The 16,227-nt window shown below is 48.3% G+C and overlaps 1 protein-coding gene across 3 annotated transcripts in view; it reads left to right on the top strand.

Moving 5' to 3' along the window:
• Positions 1 to 2,827: 2,827 nt before the first annotated feature.
• CPPED1 (calcineurin like phosphoesterase domain containing 1) overlaps positions 2,828 to 16,227 on the top strand; it is a 111,112-nt gene continuing 97,712 nt past the window's right edge. The window contains exon 1 of one of the 3 annotated variants that reach the window (XM_030300979.1): positions 2,828 to 3,037. In XM_030300979.1, the coding sequence (XP_030156839.1) occupies positions 2,968 to 3,037 (70 nt within the window). In that variant the 5' untranslated portion in view covers positions 2,828 to 2,967. Of the gene's footprint in view, positions 3,038 to 3,117; positions 3,433 to 16,227 lie in introns of those variants that run through there. The other 2 variants (XM_030300982.1, XM_030300980.1) reach the window with 2 other exon arrangements.

The following is a 16,227-nucleotide window of genomic DNA, read 5'->3' as shown; positions in this document are numbered from 1 at the left end:
TGTATGAAGCACCTAGTATGTTCCAGAAACTGCCCAGAGCTGCATTGACTTCTCCCAAATGCATATGAGGTTGGTGCTATGATTATAATTTTAAATGCAGATGCTGAAGCTCAGAAGCATTACATGACTTGCTCAAGGTTGCAGAGCCAGGAAGTGGACTTGGACGGGTCCAGCAGAATAAGTCCTGCTGCTCAGGAATGTGCTCTTCTCTTGCTGCCTCTCTGCCTCCTCTCACCTGCCAGGCAGACAGCGGAACAGAGGAGGGTATGAGCTGGAGGAGCATGGTCAGAAGAGAGTAGAACCCCTGGCCTGTATAGTGATTAGGAGAGGACTGGACAGGTAATGAGCTAAGAGGCTACTGGGACTCAACGGTGGGCAGGTTTAGTTGTAACCATTATTATTATTTTTTTAATGTTTATTTATTTTTGAGAGACAGAGCACGAGCAGGGGAGGAGCAGAGAGAGAGGAAGACACGGAATCAAAAGCAGCTTCCAGGCTCCACGCTGTCAGCACAGGGCCCGACGCGGGGCTCAAACTCACAGAGCATGAGATCGTGACTTGAGCTGAAGTCAGATGCTTAACCCACTGAGCCACCCGGGTGGCCCTAGTTGTAGCCATTACCCTTATCTGGCGTGACGATGTAGTTCTGAGGTCACTCATCACTACCAACAGAGCTACGCCCAACCACTGCCCAGGTTCAAGTCAGGGTTATGTTGCCAAGATATTTATAATCCATTTATTCATGCAGCCGCCATCAGAGTGTCTATGCCTCAAGAACACCCCCGCTTGGTGAGCTAGACTGTCAAGGTAGCCACCCTGGTGGACCTTAACAGTCGAGCTGGGGAAGACGTCAGGGAACAAATAATTACACCTGAAACAAATCATTACATTGGCAAATAATGACCACGCGTGGTGATAGCACCCACTATGACAAGGGCTAGGAGAGAAAATAACGGAAGGTACTAAAAAGAACGAGGGAGACCTGGTTTAGATAGGAAGAGTGTGTGCATGCATGGGGGTAAGGCTTCTTCTTGGAAGTGTGATTTAAGCAGAGGCCTTGATGTTTAAATGGACGCATGCCTTCTAAGCAGAAGGAATTGCATGTGCCAAAAAAGGAACTGGTTTTGCATGTGTAAGGAACTGAAACAGAACCCTTAGTGGATGAGGGGTAGGCAAGGGCTGGAACTTGCAGGGCCTTGAGGCCACCATTGGGACTTTTAATTTGCATCTAGTCATAACCTCTTGCATGCTTCCTGAAAATCCTCCGCTGGGCCAGACTGTATGCAGGCAGTAGGGACATGGCGATTAATAATAATGATTATGATAATGCCTAACATACATCGAGTACTTACCATTTGCTATTAAAACTTTTGTCCGAGATTGGAGGAAAAGTTGTCCCGGTCAGTTTTGTGATCCAAAGGGTGCTTCCGATGTAGGCAGCTAGTTAAGAGAATTTCCCAAACTTGGCAGATGAAAAGAACTCCTTAGGTGATATGATATGTTGGGGTCCAGGAGTGAACAGTCAATAAAGAATTCTTGAGACAAAGTTTTGGTGCAAAAAAAGGAGGTTTTATTAAAGCACTGGGACAGGACTCATGGGCAGAAAGAGCTGCACTGGGGTTGTGAGGGGTGACTGTTAATATACTTTCAAGTTGGGAGGGGTTTAGGGATAGCCTAAGTCTCTAAGTAATTTGGCAGAAAGGCTTCCAGGACGTTGAGTGGCTAGCTGCTGTTAAGATAAGGTCATTTACTACTGTCTAGTGAAACCTTAGTCATGAGACCCTTCACATGTATGTCAGTGGGTCATATGCTTGGAGGATGATTGCTAAAATATATCTTGCGGGGGATGGGGGGCGGGTAGAGATAAAGGAAGGTCACTCTGCCTGTCCCAAGGACTTGTCAGTGGGCTGCAAGTTGCAGGGAGATTTAAGTTTTTTCTCCATTTCTTTTGCCTTTGTTCTCCACACTGTCAGGGAGTTAAAAACCCTTCTCTTAGAGATTTGGATTCAGTAGGTGGAAATTCTCCTGGAATGTGTTTACAGCAACTTCCACAAACACTGGCTTAAAGTATTTAGTGCAAAGGCCTTTTCTTTTTTTTTTTTTCTTTTTTTTTTTTTTTTTGCTTTTGCTGGACGGATCCTATTTTGAATCGGAGGCAGCTCCACTACTTTTCCAGATGTGTCACCTTGTGCAAACTGTTCCACCTCTCTGAGCATCAGTTTCCCCTTCCAACAAACGCAACTAAAGGCGGCACCATCTCCTGGCGCTGGTGCTCAGATTAAATGAGCGATGATGACATTCACAGGATGATAGTGAAGACGACATGGAACCTGGAATGTCTCATGATCAGGTGTCCTAGATCACAGCTGGTGGCTTGAAGGACTGTCCTGAAACGGGGCCCACCTCCTCCGGCCTCAAGCTAGGGTTGCGGGATAAAATACAGGAGCACAGATAACTGGAATTTCAGATAAACCACGAAAAAATGTGAGTGTAAGTATCTCCCAAATATTGCATGGGATATACTTATACTGAACAATCATTCGTTGTTTGCCTGAAATCCCAACTAACTGGACGCCCTGTACTTTTATTTGCGAAACCGAGCAATGTTTACAGAAAGGAAGGACCCCCTTCCCTCTCCCACTCCCCGCCCCACTGCCTCCTGCCAGAGCCCAGGAGCACCCCCTCTGCGCATGCACGCAGGTCTCAGTCTAGGCGCCCCCACTCGCCAGGCGCCCCAGTCGATCCCAGAGAGGCCGCTCACGCTTCCGCCCCGCTCAGGCAGCACTAGCGGCGCCCCGAGCGGCGGAGCCCCGCGCAACCGCCCTCCTGCCCCGCACGGAGCAAAGGGCGCCGCCCCCAGCGGGGCACCACGGGCCAGGTGGTTGGGCTGTGCCGTGCCGTGTCGTGCCGTGCCGTGCCGCTGCCTCCCACCCTGGGTACTTAGGGGAAGCCGGAAACTCGCTCGCCATGTCGGCTGCGGAGGCGGGGGGTGTTTTCCGCAGAGCCCGGGGCAGGACCCTGGACGCGTTTCCCTCAGGTACTGCCGGCCTTTCGCCCGGGGAGGGGATGACTTCAAGGCTGCGGAACCTTGCGTCTGGGGAACCGTCGGTTTGGGCGCGCGCGCCTCCAGCCGGACCGCTTCGGGGGCTGCACCGGAGGTTGGGGACCGCAGTAGCGGCCTCACCGCCCGCCCTCGGGGCTTCGAGGGGCGCTGTTGAGAGACGGGGTGTCCGGGCGCTGGGGCCTCCGCTGGCCTTGACCTGACTTCCCTGAGAGGAGGAGATGGAGTAAAGCGGCAAAGCGTGCTTCACAGGAGCGGGGGGTTTCAGTCCTGCCTCGCCCACGTTACTCCGCAAGCCTTGGCCTCAGTTTCCCCACCTGCAAGCCGGGAATCGTAACCGTGATCTTACGTGTGGCGCTCATAGGCGCCCGGTGCGTGTCAGATGCGGTTATTTTCATTGTGGTGGTTCGCCACGGTGCATTTTATACTCCACAATCCCGTTTCTTCCTGCAATAGGCGTCATCCACCAGATTGTGTATAGCGCCCGCCCATCGCAAAGCGGGAGTGCAGCCCGGCGACGTGTCAAATTAAGTGCTTGGAGTTTGGATTTAGATAATCACTCTCGTTGTAAAAATGGATTACGAAAAACAAACTTTATGGGGAAGCGTTAACAAGTTGAAAGTATTTTTATAACTCAGTGCCCGATACAGCCTAGGTGCTAAGTGAATGTGAGCCCTGGAGGCATAAGTCGAGAGGGAGGTTTGTTCCTGGTGTCTTGGTCCTCTCTGGCTTTTTGCGGCCCGCAGTCAAGAATCCTTCCCACGGCACTCACCAGTTTTGTAACCCCGGGGACGTCACCCCAGATGCCCTGCATGATCTAGCCTGTGCTCCCCTTCCTTGATTTGTGCTTGTCGTGTGGTCTTTTGCACGCTTCTCCTGCCTCACTCGTTTTCTTGAAGGCCTTTCTGTCCTCTGCTCCCATAGCTGATGAATAGCCAGGCCGCTGGACCTGGTCTGTTCTCAGCCTTCAGACCCTGTTTTAAAATTCAGTCACTTCCTCTAGTCAGATTTTTTCCCCTGGCCACCCTATGTAAAGTAGGTTCCTGCTGAAGTTCTCTGCCCTAAGACCTTGTTCTTTTCTTTCTTCGCAGCTCTTGATGGGGAGTGGCAAGGTTCTGGAAGGGTGTGTGGGGCCAGAGATAGAAGTTTGGTGGATTTGGGGAAAATACAATCTGCTATAGTGCCCATTCTCTAAATATTTTAATATACCTTTTTTCGCCCAGCTTGAGGGTTTTGAGATTTATCTGTTTTCATAGAAGTAGCTCCAGTTCACTCGTTTTCTTCCTGGGCAGTATTCCAATGGATATATTGCCTATTTTATCCATTCTGCTGCTGGGCATTTGTGGAGTGTCTTTCCTGAGGCAGGGGTGTGCTCTCTGCAGAAGGAGGAGTACAGACGTCAGGGCCACAAAGGGAGGAAAAGACCGCTGTGTATCACGGGTAGAACAAGTGTGAAAGTTTGTGGCTTGGCCGGGTGGGGAAAGGGAAGGATGGGGGTGGGGATGTGGTGGTCCGTGAGGCTGGAGGATGGGTGGTGAGTAATTGAGGAGTTTTGTCTTAACAGCGCGTCAACGAGGTTTCAGCTGCATGTGTGAGGAAACAAGGACACGTGATCAGATTTCCATTTTGGAAAGAAGGGTCTGAAAAGAATTTGTGTTTGTGAGGAACTTGGGGCGCAATCTGATTGCAAGCTGGGGCCCAAGAACTCATCTCGCAGCAGCATTTCCGTAGCACCACGTTGTTCACTTTGGATTTATTGTGGTAGCTGGAGGTGCATGTGATGGGGGTGGATTTCTGACGGAGATTTTGGGGATACTCAGATGTCAAAGCTGACTGACCCACTGGTGTTGCCATAGGGGGTACGGAGAACAAGACACTCGTTGAGCTGGACAAGAATGGGGAGGTGGGGAGAGAAAGCCTTAGAAGAGAAAATGACGGGATACTTACCTTGCTGAGGTAGGAAGAAGGAGAATGACCCTGGGCTTCCCTTAGCACCAGTGGGCATGCTCAGTGTGGGCCATTTAGCGCAGGGCTTTCAGAGGCCTGGCCTTGGAGGGTTGGGCTTGGAACGCCCAGTCTTATGGGTTCACTTCCCTGGGTGCTGGACCCCTAGTCCACCCCCAAGGTGCCTCCATTGCTTTTACTGAGTTTTCCTCGAGTCCTCATTTCCTGCTAGCATTGCTAGCAACTTCGAGAGATGCTTTTCGTGGGTCCCGTGCCATTCCAGACTCTGTGGGAATATAGAGCCTCAAACTGGTAGGGTTGCTCCAGAGGCAGGCTGGGAGGAGAAAGGGAAGGAACTGGCTTTTCCCGGTCTCTTGCCAAAATATACCCTCCCTGTGAAAGAAGCTTGGTTAACTCGAGCCACGCTGCCTGAAATCGCAGCCCTGATCAGCCTCATACTCGTTCCTCGAAGTCCCCTCCAGCATTAGCTAAACAGTTTATTTCTCTAGTGGAACCTGGCAGGTAAGTGAAAGAGTGCCGGCTGAGTCCATTCAGGCTGTCATAACAAAGCCCGTAGACTAGGCGGCTGGTCAGCAACAGACACTTACTCCCCACGGTTCTGGAGGCTGGAAGTCCAGAGATCAGAATCCGAGTGTGGGGGCCATCCACCCAGTTCCTAGACCGTCTTCTTGTGCCCTCACATGGTGGAAGTGGGGAAGGAGCACTCCGGGGTCTCTTTCAGAAGGCATTCATCTCATCACGGTGACCTCCTGGCTCCCTAAGGTGACCTGTGGCTCCCCACCTCCGCGTGTCGTTACATTGGGGTTTAGGATTCAAGAGAAGAATTGGGGAACCACAGACGAACATGACGTCCGTGGTAAGCACCTTAAGACCATTTCCCCCCTGGTGGTTTCTGTGAGTGGCAGCATTCGTGTGCACTTCTTCCAGTGTTGTCTGTGAAGCCTGGCTTCAGTCATCCAGTCCCTGTTAACGTGATCTGCTAGGCTCCGTCGACAGATGTTTGTAAAAAGTAAATTGTACATGTCTTTTTGCAGAAGGTTCACATTCCTCAGGCATGTTCACATATTCATTTTAATTAGGCAAATTGATAATTATATTTCCTTGACACATCCTAATTAAGACTACTATCTCCTAGCAAATAATTGTTTTTCTGAGAAATTTACGACATCTGTGTTGAAAAAAAATTCTAAAAGTGAGAACTGTCAAGATAAAATGGGTTTACAAATTACCTATATCTATTTGTTTTCAGGTCCTAAAGTGTTTTTTCTTTTTTTCCCCAGTTCATTTTACCACCACAATATGTTCCCTCTTAGAGAATAGGGCTGTTTGGTGGTTTTCTTAGAAAGATCATGTCCCTACATATTTTACACTTGTAGCTGTTTCAGAGGAGCCGACCGTATTCACTAATCCTGAATATTTCTCGGTCCCTTTCTCACGGGGCAGAAAATAAATGGAATCTCCCAAAAAATAACGTGCCCCATGCCTTGCAGATCTCAACTAAGAACTCATTTCTGGACAACATGTTTATCCAGGTCTCAACGGGGCTGAAAATGTTGCGGTTTGAAAAATTCTAACATCAATGAAGAACCTGAAATAAATGCTTTTAACGATGCCATACAGTTAGGCGGAACCAGTTATCTCTTATTTGAGAAGGACTCCTGTGACTAAAAGAAGAATTTTGATTATCCCCTCCTCGATATTACCATCAGTCAAAATTAGTTTATAAAATGTTCACACCATAACACTTCCAAGAGATAAATGAACTTTTATTTTTGAGTGCCTTCCTATTTTTTGTAATAACTTTATTGAGGTACCATAACATTCACTCATGTTCAGCGGTTCTTAATAAATCTGTAGAGTGGTATGGTGTCAGGAGTTTAGTATCTCCCCCAAAAAAACTTTTTGCCCGTTTGCAGTCCTTTCCTGTTTCCACTTGGTGCACCGGAAACTACTAATTTACCTCCATTGCTTTGCCTTCTCTGGACATTTCATATAAATGGCATCATAAAATCTGTGGTCTTTTGTGACTGGCTTCTTTCCCTTAGCATAATTTTTTCAAGAGTATCAATACTTTGTTCCTTTTTACTGAATGGTATTCCGTTGTATGGAGAAACCACATCATGTTTATCCATTCACCCATTGACGAGCATTTGGACACTGACTGACATTCCCCAGTTTGGCCGCTGGCTGTTATAAATACAGCTGATATGAACATCCACATACAAATCTTTCTATGGACATCGATTTCATTTCTTTTGGGTAGATACTGAAGATTGGAATTGCTGGGTCATATAAGTAACTACGTTTGACATTTTGAGGAACTTCCAAACTGTTTTACAAAGCATCTGCACCATTTTGCATTGCCACTGCTAAGGTATATGGGTTCATATTCTCCATATCCTTGCCAACACTTGTCATCATCTGTGTTTTTGATTGTAACCAACCATATGGGTATGAATTGGTATTTCATTGTGATGTTGGTTTGCATTTTCCTAATGGCTAATGATGTTGAACATTTCACATGCTGACTGGCCACAGTCTTTCTTTGAAGAAATATCTTTTCAGATCCTTTGCCCTATTTCCCACGCCCCCCATCCTGCCCTTTGGCCCAGTTTTAATTGCGTTGTGTTTTTATTGAGTTGTAAGTGTTCTTTATATATACTGAATACAGATCCCTTACCCAGTCTGTGATTTGCAAATATTTTCTCCCATTCTGTGGATTCTCCTTTCACTTGCTTTGTGATATCCTGTGCAGCACCAGAATTTTTAATTTTTATGAAGTCCAAATTATCAACTCTTTTGTTATCACTTGTGTTTTTGATGTCCTATCTAAGAAACCTTTGCCTAACCCCAAATCATGAAGATTTACTTCTGTGTTTTCTCTAAGAGTATTCTAGTTAAAGCTTGTACATTGATGTCTGGGTTCATACTGAATTAATTTTTATGTATGGTGTGGGGAAGTGTCTAATTATTAGAAAATTTCCTTTTATTTTTTTCTTACTACAGTAGAAACCTCATAATTGGTCAATGAATAGAAAAAAATAGCTAAACAGGGGAATTAAAAAAATTATACATTCTTTTAACGTTTCCTTTTAATGTAAACTATAAATGTACATCCATTTACCATTCTTTTGAGGTCGGGCCAAGGACTTGTCTTGGAGTATGGGTTTACAGATGGGCCTGCCATGGAGCCTTTCTTGCATAAACAACACCCATAATGAATCTTTTCCAGTTTGGGTTTTTTCCAGTGGAGTAGTCAGTTAAAAATCACTTGGAAAGAAAGCACTCTGAGTGAAGAATTCTTCTGGGTTTATACTTTCTTTTCTCTCTAATCTTTTAGACTTCTCTGCACAACACCTAATTGAATAGTGCTTTATTTTCACCAGCTTGCCTTTTACTGAGTCTTCCCAAAGCATCTATCTTAGCTTTATTAGAAACAACCCTTTTTACGATTCATACTTCTCTGGTTTACATGTTTAATTGAGTGACTTAAAAATAAGCATTAGCATGAACGGGTTTGGGGACAAGCGCCTGATGGACACATGGAGCCAGCTTCTTCAGGGACATTGGTTGACAGTCCACGCCTTTGCAGAGGGCATGCAGAGTGTTGGTAAATCTGGAGGTTTGTTAAGAGAGCGTCTGTTTCCCAGAGAGGACTAACTGGCAGCTTTTTATATTTGTGAAGCATGTGATTTTTAACTTTGCCAAACCCTGCAATTAGTTACAGGCAATAACATGGGGTCCTGGTATCTGGAGGCTCCAGGAGCCCGAGAACTGCTATTAGCTGCTCTTAGAACCCGGTGGGATATGCAGCCAGCCAATCAGGAAATACTGGTTGAGTGAAAGAATGCCCAAAGCCTCTGAGTACTCTTGTTTAAAAGAACAAGAACAACAACAACAAAAACCTAGTCACACTAATGTTGTAGGTTCTCGTTTGTAAAACGAAGACAGAGTGTTGGCCAGAACTGTCTAAGATGCAGCTGTGATGATATGTGCATTGGCTTCATTTACATGAGGGCGGGCGCTGAGACACTTTGGTGATTTCAGGTCCTAAACTAGGAGTTGGGAGGTCCAGGAAGGGAACACAGCCCTTCTGGCTGCTGGCCCTTTGGCTTCGCCCCCAGAACATACTAGAATAGGCCACAACTTTCCGTCTCCTGCCCAGTCTGCTCCTTCTCCAGTCTTCCCCCAAGTCCTGTGCGGTCAGAAGCCTAGGCGTCATTGCTGACCTCTCCTTCTCCCCTTGTCTTCACAGCCCTGCCCCTGCAACCTGCAGAGCTCACCTTGGTTTTGTTCATCCGTTCCCTTCCCAGCTCCGTGACCCCCAGCCACCCACATCTCTCCCTGGACGCCTCCAGCAGCCTTCTGCCTCCCCTCGTGCCCCAACAGTCCATTCCCCGTAAAGCATTCAGAGCCATCTCTTTGAAACGAAAATTGGGCCCATCATCCCTTGACATGACTTTTGCCTGTCCCTCTCTTCCTCTCTCTCCGGCCTCTTGTTCGTCATGTACCATTTTTTGTTTTTTTTTAATGTTTATTTTTGAGAGAGAGAAAGAGAGACAGAGCATGAGTCGGTGAGGGGCAGGGAGAGAGGGAGACAACAGAATTGGAAGCAGGCTCCAGGCTCCGAGCTGCCAGCCCAGGACCCAACATGGGGCTTGAACTCATGAACTATGAGACCATGACCTGAGCCAAAGTCGGACGCTCGACTGACTGAGCCACCCAGGTGCCCCTCTTCATGTACCATTTTAAAAGAAACCCATGCTGATCCTACCATTTTCAGTTAGGGCCCTGTTACTCCCCTTCCCTCATTCTTTTCCTTTACCACACTTATTACAACTTAATAGTTGTATATTTATTCCTGTGACTTTCATGTCTTTTCATGCCTCTAGACGATAAATTTCTGGAGGGCAGGAGGCCCAGACCTAGGATAGTGTTAGGAGTGGTGGCCACTCACTGACCGTTCGTTATATAAATAAATGAGTAGATATGAACGAATACACTATCCCTTTGATCATGTTCCTGTGTCTGCCTAACCCATTGCTTCCAGCATGTATCCTCTGGACAAAGCAGAAACCAAAGAACCAAATCAAGAAGATCCCTTGCAAACCACCCTACGTGGCCCTGAGGTTTGTGCGCTGCTCACAAGTGTGTGTTAAAGGAGGTTCTTGTTACCAGGTGGGCGCCCTCTCGGGGCTGCGTCTGCCCTGAGGAAGGCTCGCCTTCTGCATCCAGAGCCTCTGTTTGCCCAGCCTTGTGCCTGCAGGGCGCTTCGGCCCAGAGACAGTGCCTTCTGCCACTTCTCCCCGAAGCACCACCCGGGCCAGCGGCCGCCTGCCCGCTTGGCAGGGGAACATGGGTGATGGTAGGAAGCAAGTCCTAGCAAACACCCACCCCCAAAAGGCAAACCCCAAATGGGCTTCTGCTTTGGAAAAGGGGGGAGGTTCGGGAAATGCCTTTCCCCCCTTTAGCTGTTGGCCAGAACTGCATTGGCCAAAGCCAGTGATGCCGAAAGCCACCTGGCCAAGGAGTCCTGGCCCGTCTGCCTTTTTACTTCTCTGAAGGGTTGCAGGTAAAGATTTTGCCAGGTCCTTTATCCCCAAATGGCAAATGTGGCAGCCAAGCTATGACTCAGAAGCTTTTGTGTGTCTCACAAAGTACCTTTGAATGCATTTAGGCAAAGAAAAGAGAGGTTGGATAAATTCACCTTGCTGCTTAGGAAAAGTCATATGGAGACTCTGAGGATGTGGCTGTCACAGTTAATTATTTGGGGGAAGAGGGAGCCCCGAAGGGCACCATTATTTTTAATAGCTTCGCATACCATACGGTTCACCCTTCTACAGTGTACAACCCAGTGGCTCTTAGTCTGTTCAAAAGAGTTGTGTAACCATTGCCACAGTCGATTTTGGAACATTTTCATCACCCCAGAAAGAAACCCCACACCCCTTAGCTCTCACCCTACCCCCCACTCCAGCCCCGGACAACCACTGATGGATGACGCTATTAAATGGGGTGTAAGTCCTGGCAGGCTTCCAGTTGGGACATTTGGGTTGTTAAGCCAGAAGGAGTCCCGAGGTGGTAAAGATTGCTTTTCTCCTATTGTGTTGTTGTTGTTGTTGTTGTTGTTGTTGTTGTTGTTGTTGTTGTTGTTTGTAACCGCTGAAATAAGATTAATCCTCAGAGAAGATGAGGGGTGTTGCTGAAGACATTTAGGTTGTGATTCACTGTGCAGATGGCTACCATGAGAAACTGTAAAAATTGCATTTCGTTGGCATTTGCTCTTTAGCCAGAAAGCCTCCAGACAGCTGTAAAGCTGCCCATCTTTGCTGTTTTATAACCAAAGCAGTATCTCCAGTATGTGGAGGACAGGATGTTAAGACCAAAGCATGTAATTGTGTGTGTGTGTTTGTGTATCTGTATCATCAGATATTTTCTGTGCCCCACTATGTGCTGTGGGGGGGTAAAGGGATGGGTAGGATTTTGTTGGTTTTGTCTCCACTAAGACAAGGGTAGGAGTTACCAAGAATAACAGTCGTGATAACACAAGCTCACCGCTGACTGCTTACTGTGTGCCTAGCGCAAATGCTTTACATGTATTAACTCCCTAATTCTTCACAACAGCCCTTTTGAGGTAGGAGTGGTATTCTTACTTTACGGGTGAGGAAACCAAGGCCCCGAGAGGTTAAGAACTTGCATCGTGCGACATGGGTGGTATAGGGTGGAAATGAGGTTTGAGCCTGGCACACAGGCCTCCGAGTCTAGGCTATGCTGGCACCAGGTGAGGGCTTTGGGAGGTGGAGGCCCGAGTGGCACCTAGCCTTTACGCCCTTGCCCATGCCCACATGTCTTGGTGTGATCGGTCCCCTGCCCTCCGTTCACATCTGCCCCTGGTGTCAGGGCCTGTCCTTGCCTGGGGTGTGTGCCTACAGCTACCCTGCGTCTGGCTCTGGCCGTCATTCACACCTCAGCTGTCATGTGGCCTCACTGCTTCATCCAGCCACAGCCCTCCCACCCAGCAGTCACTCTTCTCCATGACCGTGCACCTCCCCGCTACTGTGTAAGTTAGTCTTAAAGAATGGGACCTGTGGCTTTGCTCGCAGCTGAGTGTCCAGCGACCCGTGTGGCCCCTGTCATGTAGCGGGCGCTAGGACAACCTGCTGAAGGCGGGGGGGACGGAAGAGCTGTGCCTGCTTTTGCAGCGGAGGGAGGTAGGCTTTGGTCTGGGCCAGGAGGGGTGGTGGAGTCTTAGCCGGAAAGGTTAGTAGAAGGGGAGCATCGCCCCAGGAAGGAGGGGCAGCGTGGCCTGTGTTTGAGGAGCAGATGAGGGTCTGTCAGGGGCGGGGGTGGGGGTGGGGGGAGAGAGACCCTGTGGCATGTTTGGTGTTGGGTTTCTGGATGTCCGCGTGTTGGCCTTAAGGCTGGACTACTGATGTAATGTGGGATGTCAAGCAGCGTCCCTGGCCTCCCTCCACCGAATGCCAGATGCCCCCAGGGGATCAAAATCATCCCTGGGTGAGAGCCACCGTGTAGTGGGAGCAGTGGGCAGTTTAGCTGGTAGACTCTCACAGTGTGACCCAAAGTGCCTAAGTGTCTGAGCCAGAATGCACGAGGATCCATCGACCTCTTCATTTATCCCTTCACTGAATGTTTGTTTACTGAGTGCCCCTCACATGCCAGCGACCCAGTGATACATGCTGACAGTATGCTGGGAAGGGAACACGAATGTGGGCCTTTCCTCGTGGGGGTTGGAGCATAGTGACCCTTCAGCAAGGGAGCTTGGTGATCAGTGTTCGTGTTTTAGGAAGAGTCACAGTGGCAGTCAGCGCGGGAAGCACTGCGTAGAGCTGTCCTGGCGGCCCCGGGGGGAGTGGTGGACCCTGACCCAAGGTGCTAGGGCTGCGGAGGTCAAGGACGTGCTGCGGAGCGCTGCAGATGTGGGTGCATCCACCCGGCAGCTGAAAGGGCCCAGTAACACCGGACCGTCTCATCTTTAGATAGGTGGACTGGGGACCATGGTGGCAAGCTCAGGGCCATCAGGGTAAGAGGCCAGTCTTGAAGGGAAGGTGATGAATTTGCTTGTGGGAGTGTTGTAAGGTGTAAGGCACGAGCCGGAAGCTTGGGCGTATCCAGGAAAGCAGACCTACTACTTTCTACTCACTCTTTTAGCGAGTTCTATGGCTTTCTCGTCAAATGGAGAAATGTGGCCCCTCTGGGCCCAGTTCGTGTATGATACTGAGTCCGAGAAGTTAACAGGAGCCCAGACATCAGACTTTTAAATAGTCTTGGAGTGTAGTGATGTGGTGTCATAATCATCAGACTTCTTAACCAGGATCTCCCAAAAAGCAAACGAGATTTAGAAAATGAGACTTCACTTGATGAAAATTAAGTTGCCTGTGAAGTAACAGGTGTAGCACCTCAGGAGAGCACAGATTGTTACAGTGTTGGGTTATTAATTAACGGCATGACCACCTCGTGTAGGCCTTTTCCTGGTAGGGTGATGAAAATAGTGATTCATTTGCTTTTGGGATGCATTTATTACAGTTAGTCATTGATTAACCGGCAATGGTGAACGGATCAATGCAGTTTCTAATTCTTGGTGTATGTTAAAAAGTCAGCTTTCATTAACAGCTGACAAATATGCCTGAAAGGTATAGTAAAAATGAGGGACAGGGAAACGTATTGGCAGAGACAAACCCAAGACGACATTTAGTTGCCGATGTTAAAAGTGCCAACTGCAAAGAGCATTTGCAGACTGAGTGCCTTTCTGGTGGGACACTGGCGTGTAAACAGTCTCAGAGGAAGGATTAGTGCTAAGGCATTGTGTGGGTTTTTAAAGGTCTTTAAGATTCTACGATGTGTGCAGTTGCTTTGCACCCAGTAATGCTTAGAGAAGAGTCCCTGGCTTCTACTGTCTATAGTTTAATACCACCCAAATCCACTGTCTTTTTATTCCTCAGTGTTGAAAGGCGGTTTTCTGTGACAGTCTCTATCATGATAATTAGCAGAAATCAGGAAGTGGTCAAATCTTTTTTTTTTTTTAATGTTTTTATTTATTTTTGAGACAAAGAGAGACAGAGCATGAGCAGGGGAGGGGCAGAGAGAGAGGGAGACACAGAATCTGAGGCAGGCTCCAGGGTCTGAGCTGTCAGCATAGAGACAGATGTGGGGCTCGAACTCACAGACTGTGAGATCATGAACTGAGCTGAAGTCGGGCGCTTAACCCGCTGAGCCACCCAGGCACCCCCATGGAAGTGGTCAAATCTTGATACTCTGTATACAACGGCTGAAGCACATTTCTCCCTAAGGCCAATTTTTCCTTTACGAAGGTGTTTTTAAATTAGTTTATGTTTTTGGGGCGCCTGGGCGGCTTAGTCGGTTAAGTGTCCGACTTCAGCTCAGGTCATGATCTCGCAGTTTGTGCGTTCAAATCCCACGTTGAGCTCTGTGCTGACAGCTCAGAGCCTGGAGCCTGCTTCAGATTCTCTCTCTCCCTCTCTCTCTGCCCCTCCCTGCTTGTGCGCTCTCTCTCTGTCTCTCAAAAATAAGTAAACATTAAAAATATATGTATATATAAAATAAAAATTAATTTCGATTTTTAAAAACTAAATTTTAAAATTAATTTGGTTTAGGCTCTGGTCCTATTTATTATGGTAACTCAGAGCTTGTTTTTTTCTGGCATATCGTTTGGACAGACCTTGGCACTTCTGGCCACATGTCTTCTCTGTAATCTCACCTGTGTGACCACCTGCCCCGAGGTCAGGGTTCTGTGGCGTGGTAGGCCCGGTTCTGCCTCTCAGCCCTCGTTAGAGCTTGATTAAGTTACCTAACCTTGACCTTGCTGAGTCTCCTCATCCATACCTCTAAGCAAAATGGAAGAGTTACCCTAGATACGGGCCAAGTGTGGACTGAGTGTGGCCCATGGTGAATTCCAGAGCACACACCTCCTTTGATGGGAACTGCTGCTCTGCCCAGCCAGTCAGCATACTCCACTTGGGCCTGCTTTGGCCACGTTTCCCGAGAGAATCCAGGAAAACGGGTATCTATAGGAAACTGGTGAATTTAAAATGTTGGCGACACATTCAAAATTTTATAACTACTCCGTGGGCCAAACAAAACACATGTGCTAGCCAGACCGCATCCAGAGACCCGGGGTTTGTCATCTCTGGAAAAAATCACCAATTAGCGTCCCATAGAAGATGGATGTTCCGGGCTCGAGCCTGTACCCTGAATCAGCCCTGTGCTACTGGCAGGAACTGTGAGCATCACGGCCTACTGGGGAAAAGCCTGCCAGCATCATCCCTGTGTACGGTTTTCCTATTTACCAAGATGTTCCATTCAAAGGAAACTTTTTGGAGATAAAAATGTCTTTATGGAGGTGGACAGCTTGCAGCAGCCCAGGACACATTCCGTCTCCTTTTTGGCTCTGTCCTCTCCAAGCCAGCCCCACAGCACTGAGATCCTGGATAATAGAAGCTGCTGCTCATTAAGCGTGTGGTCTTGAACTTGAACCATGACTGAGACTCCTAGCCAGGCCTCAGTATCCCCTGTTGGTTAAATGAGGGGGTTGGTAATTCTGCAAGTCCTTCCCACACTGAAAATTCCCAGTACTTTAGTGGGCAAAGGATGGCTTCTATAAGGTAAGCCTTCAGCCTCCTGGGGATGGACTCCAGTAAATGGGCTCACACAGCTCAGTGCAGGAGGGGCAGATGTAAACGTGTGGTCATGTGAGGCTAGGCCTTGTTCAGTATCACCCTCCGTGGCAGACAGACTCTCAGATGGTCCCAATGATCCCCACCTGCTAGTATCCGTGGCCTCTGTGATCCTCTGTCCTTGAGTGTGGGCTGGGCTAGCAACTTGATTATAATGAATAGAACACAGCAGAGTGATGGAATATCGCTTCCATCACCAGGTTACATAACTTCCTTTGCTGGCAGACCCTCTCCCTTGCTGGCTTGATGAAACAAGTTTCCATGTTACCAGCTGCCAGCTTGGAGAGGCCCACCTGGCAGGGAACCGAGGGTAGCTTCTGGTCCACAGCCAGCAAGGAATCTAGTCGACAGCCCCATAAGTGCACTTGGAAGCAGATCCTGCCCCGTGTGAGTCTCCCTATGAGACCTCCCTGCTGGCTGACACTATAATTGCAGCTTGTGAGAGACCCTGAGCAGAGGACCCAGCTAAGCCCCGCCTTAGAACCCCAACCC

Source organism: Lynx canadensis, chromosome E3 (assembly GCF_007474595.2).
Source record: "Lynx canadensis isolate LIC74 chromosome E3, mLynCan4.pri.v2, whole genome shotgun sequence".
Lineage (NCBI taxonomy): Eukaryota > Metazoa > Chordata > Mammalia > Carnivora > Felidae > Lynx > Lynx canadensis.
Note: the sequence above shows the minus strand (reverse complement) of the source record. Positions and strands in the feature narration are given on the sequence as shown.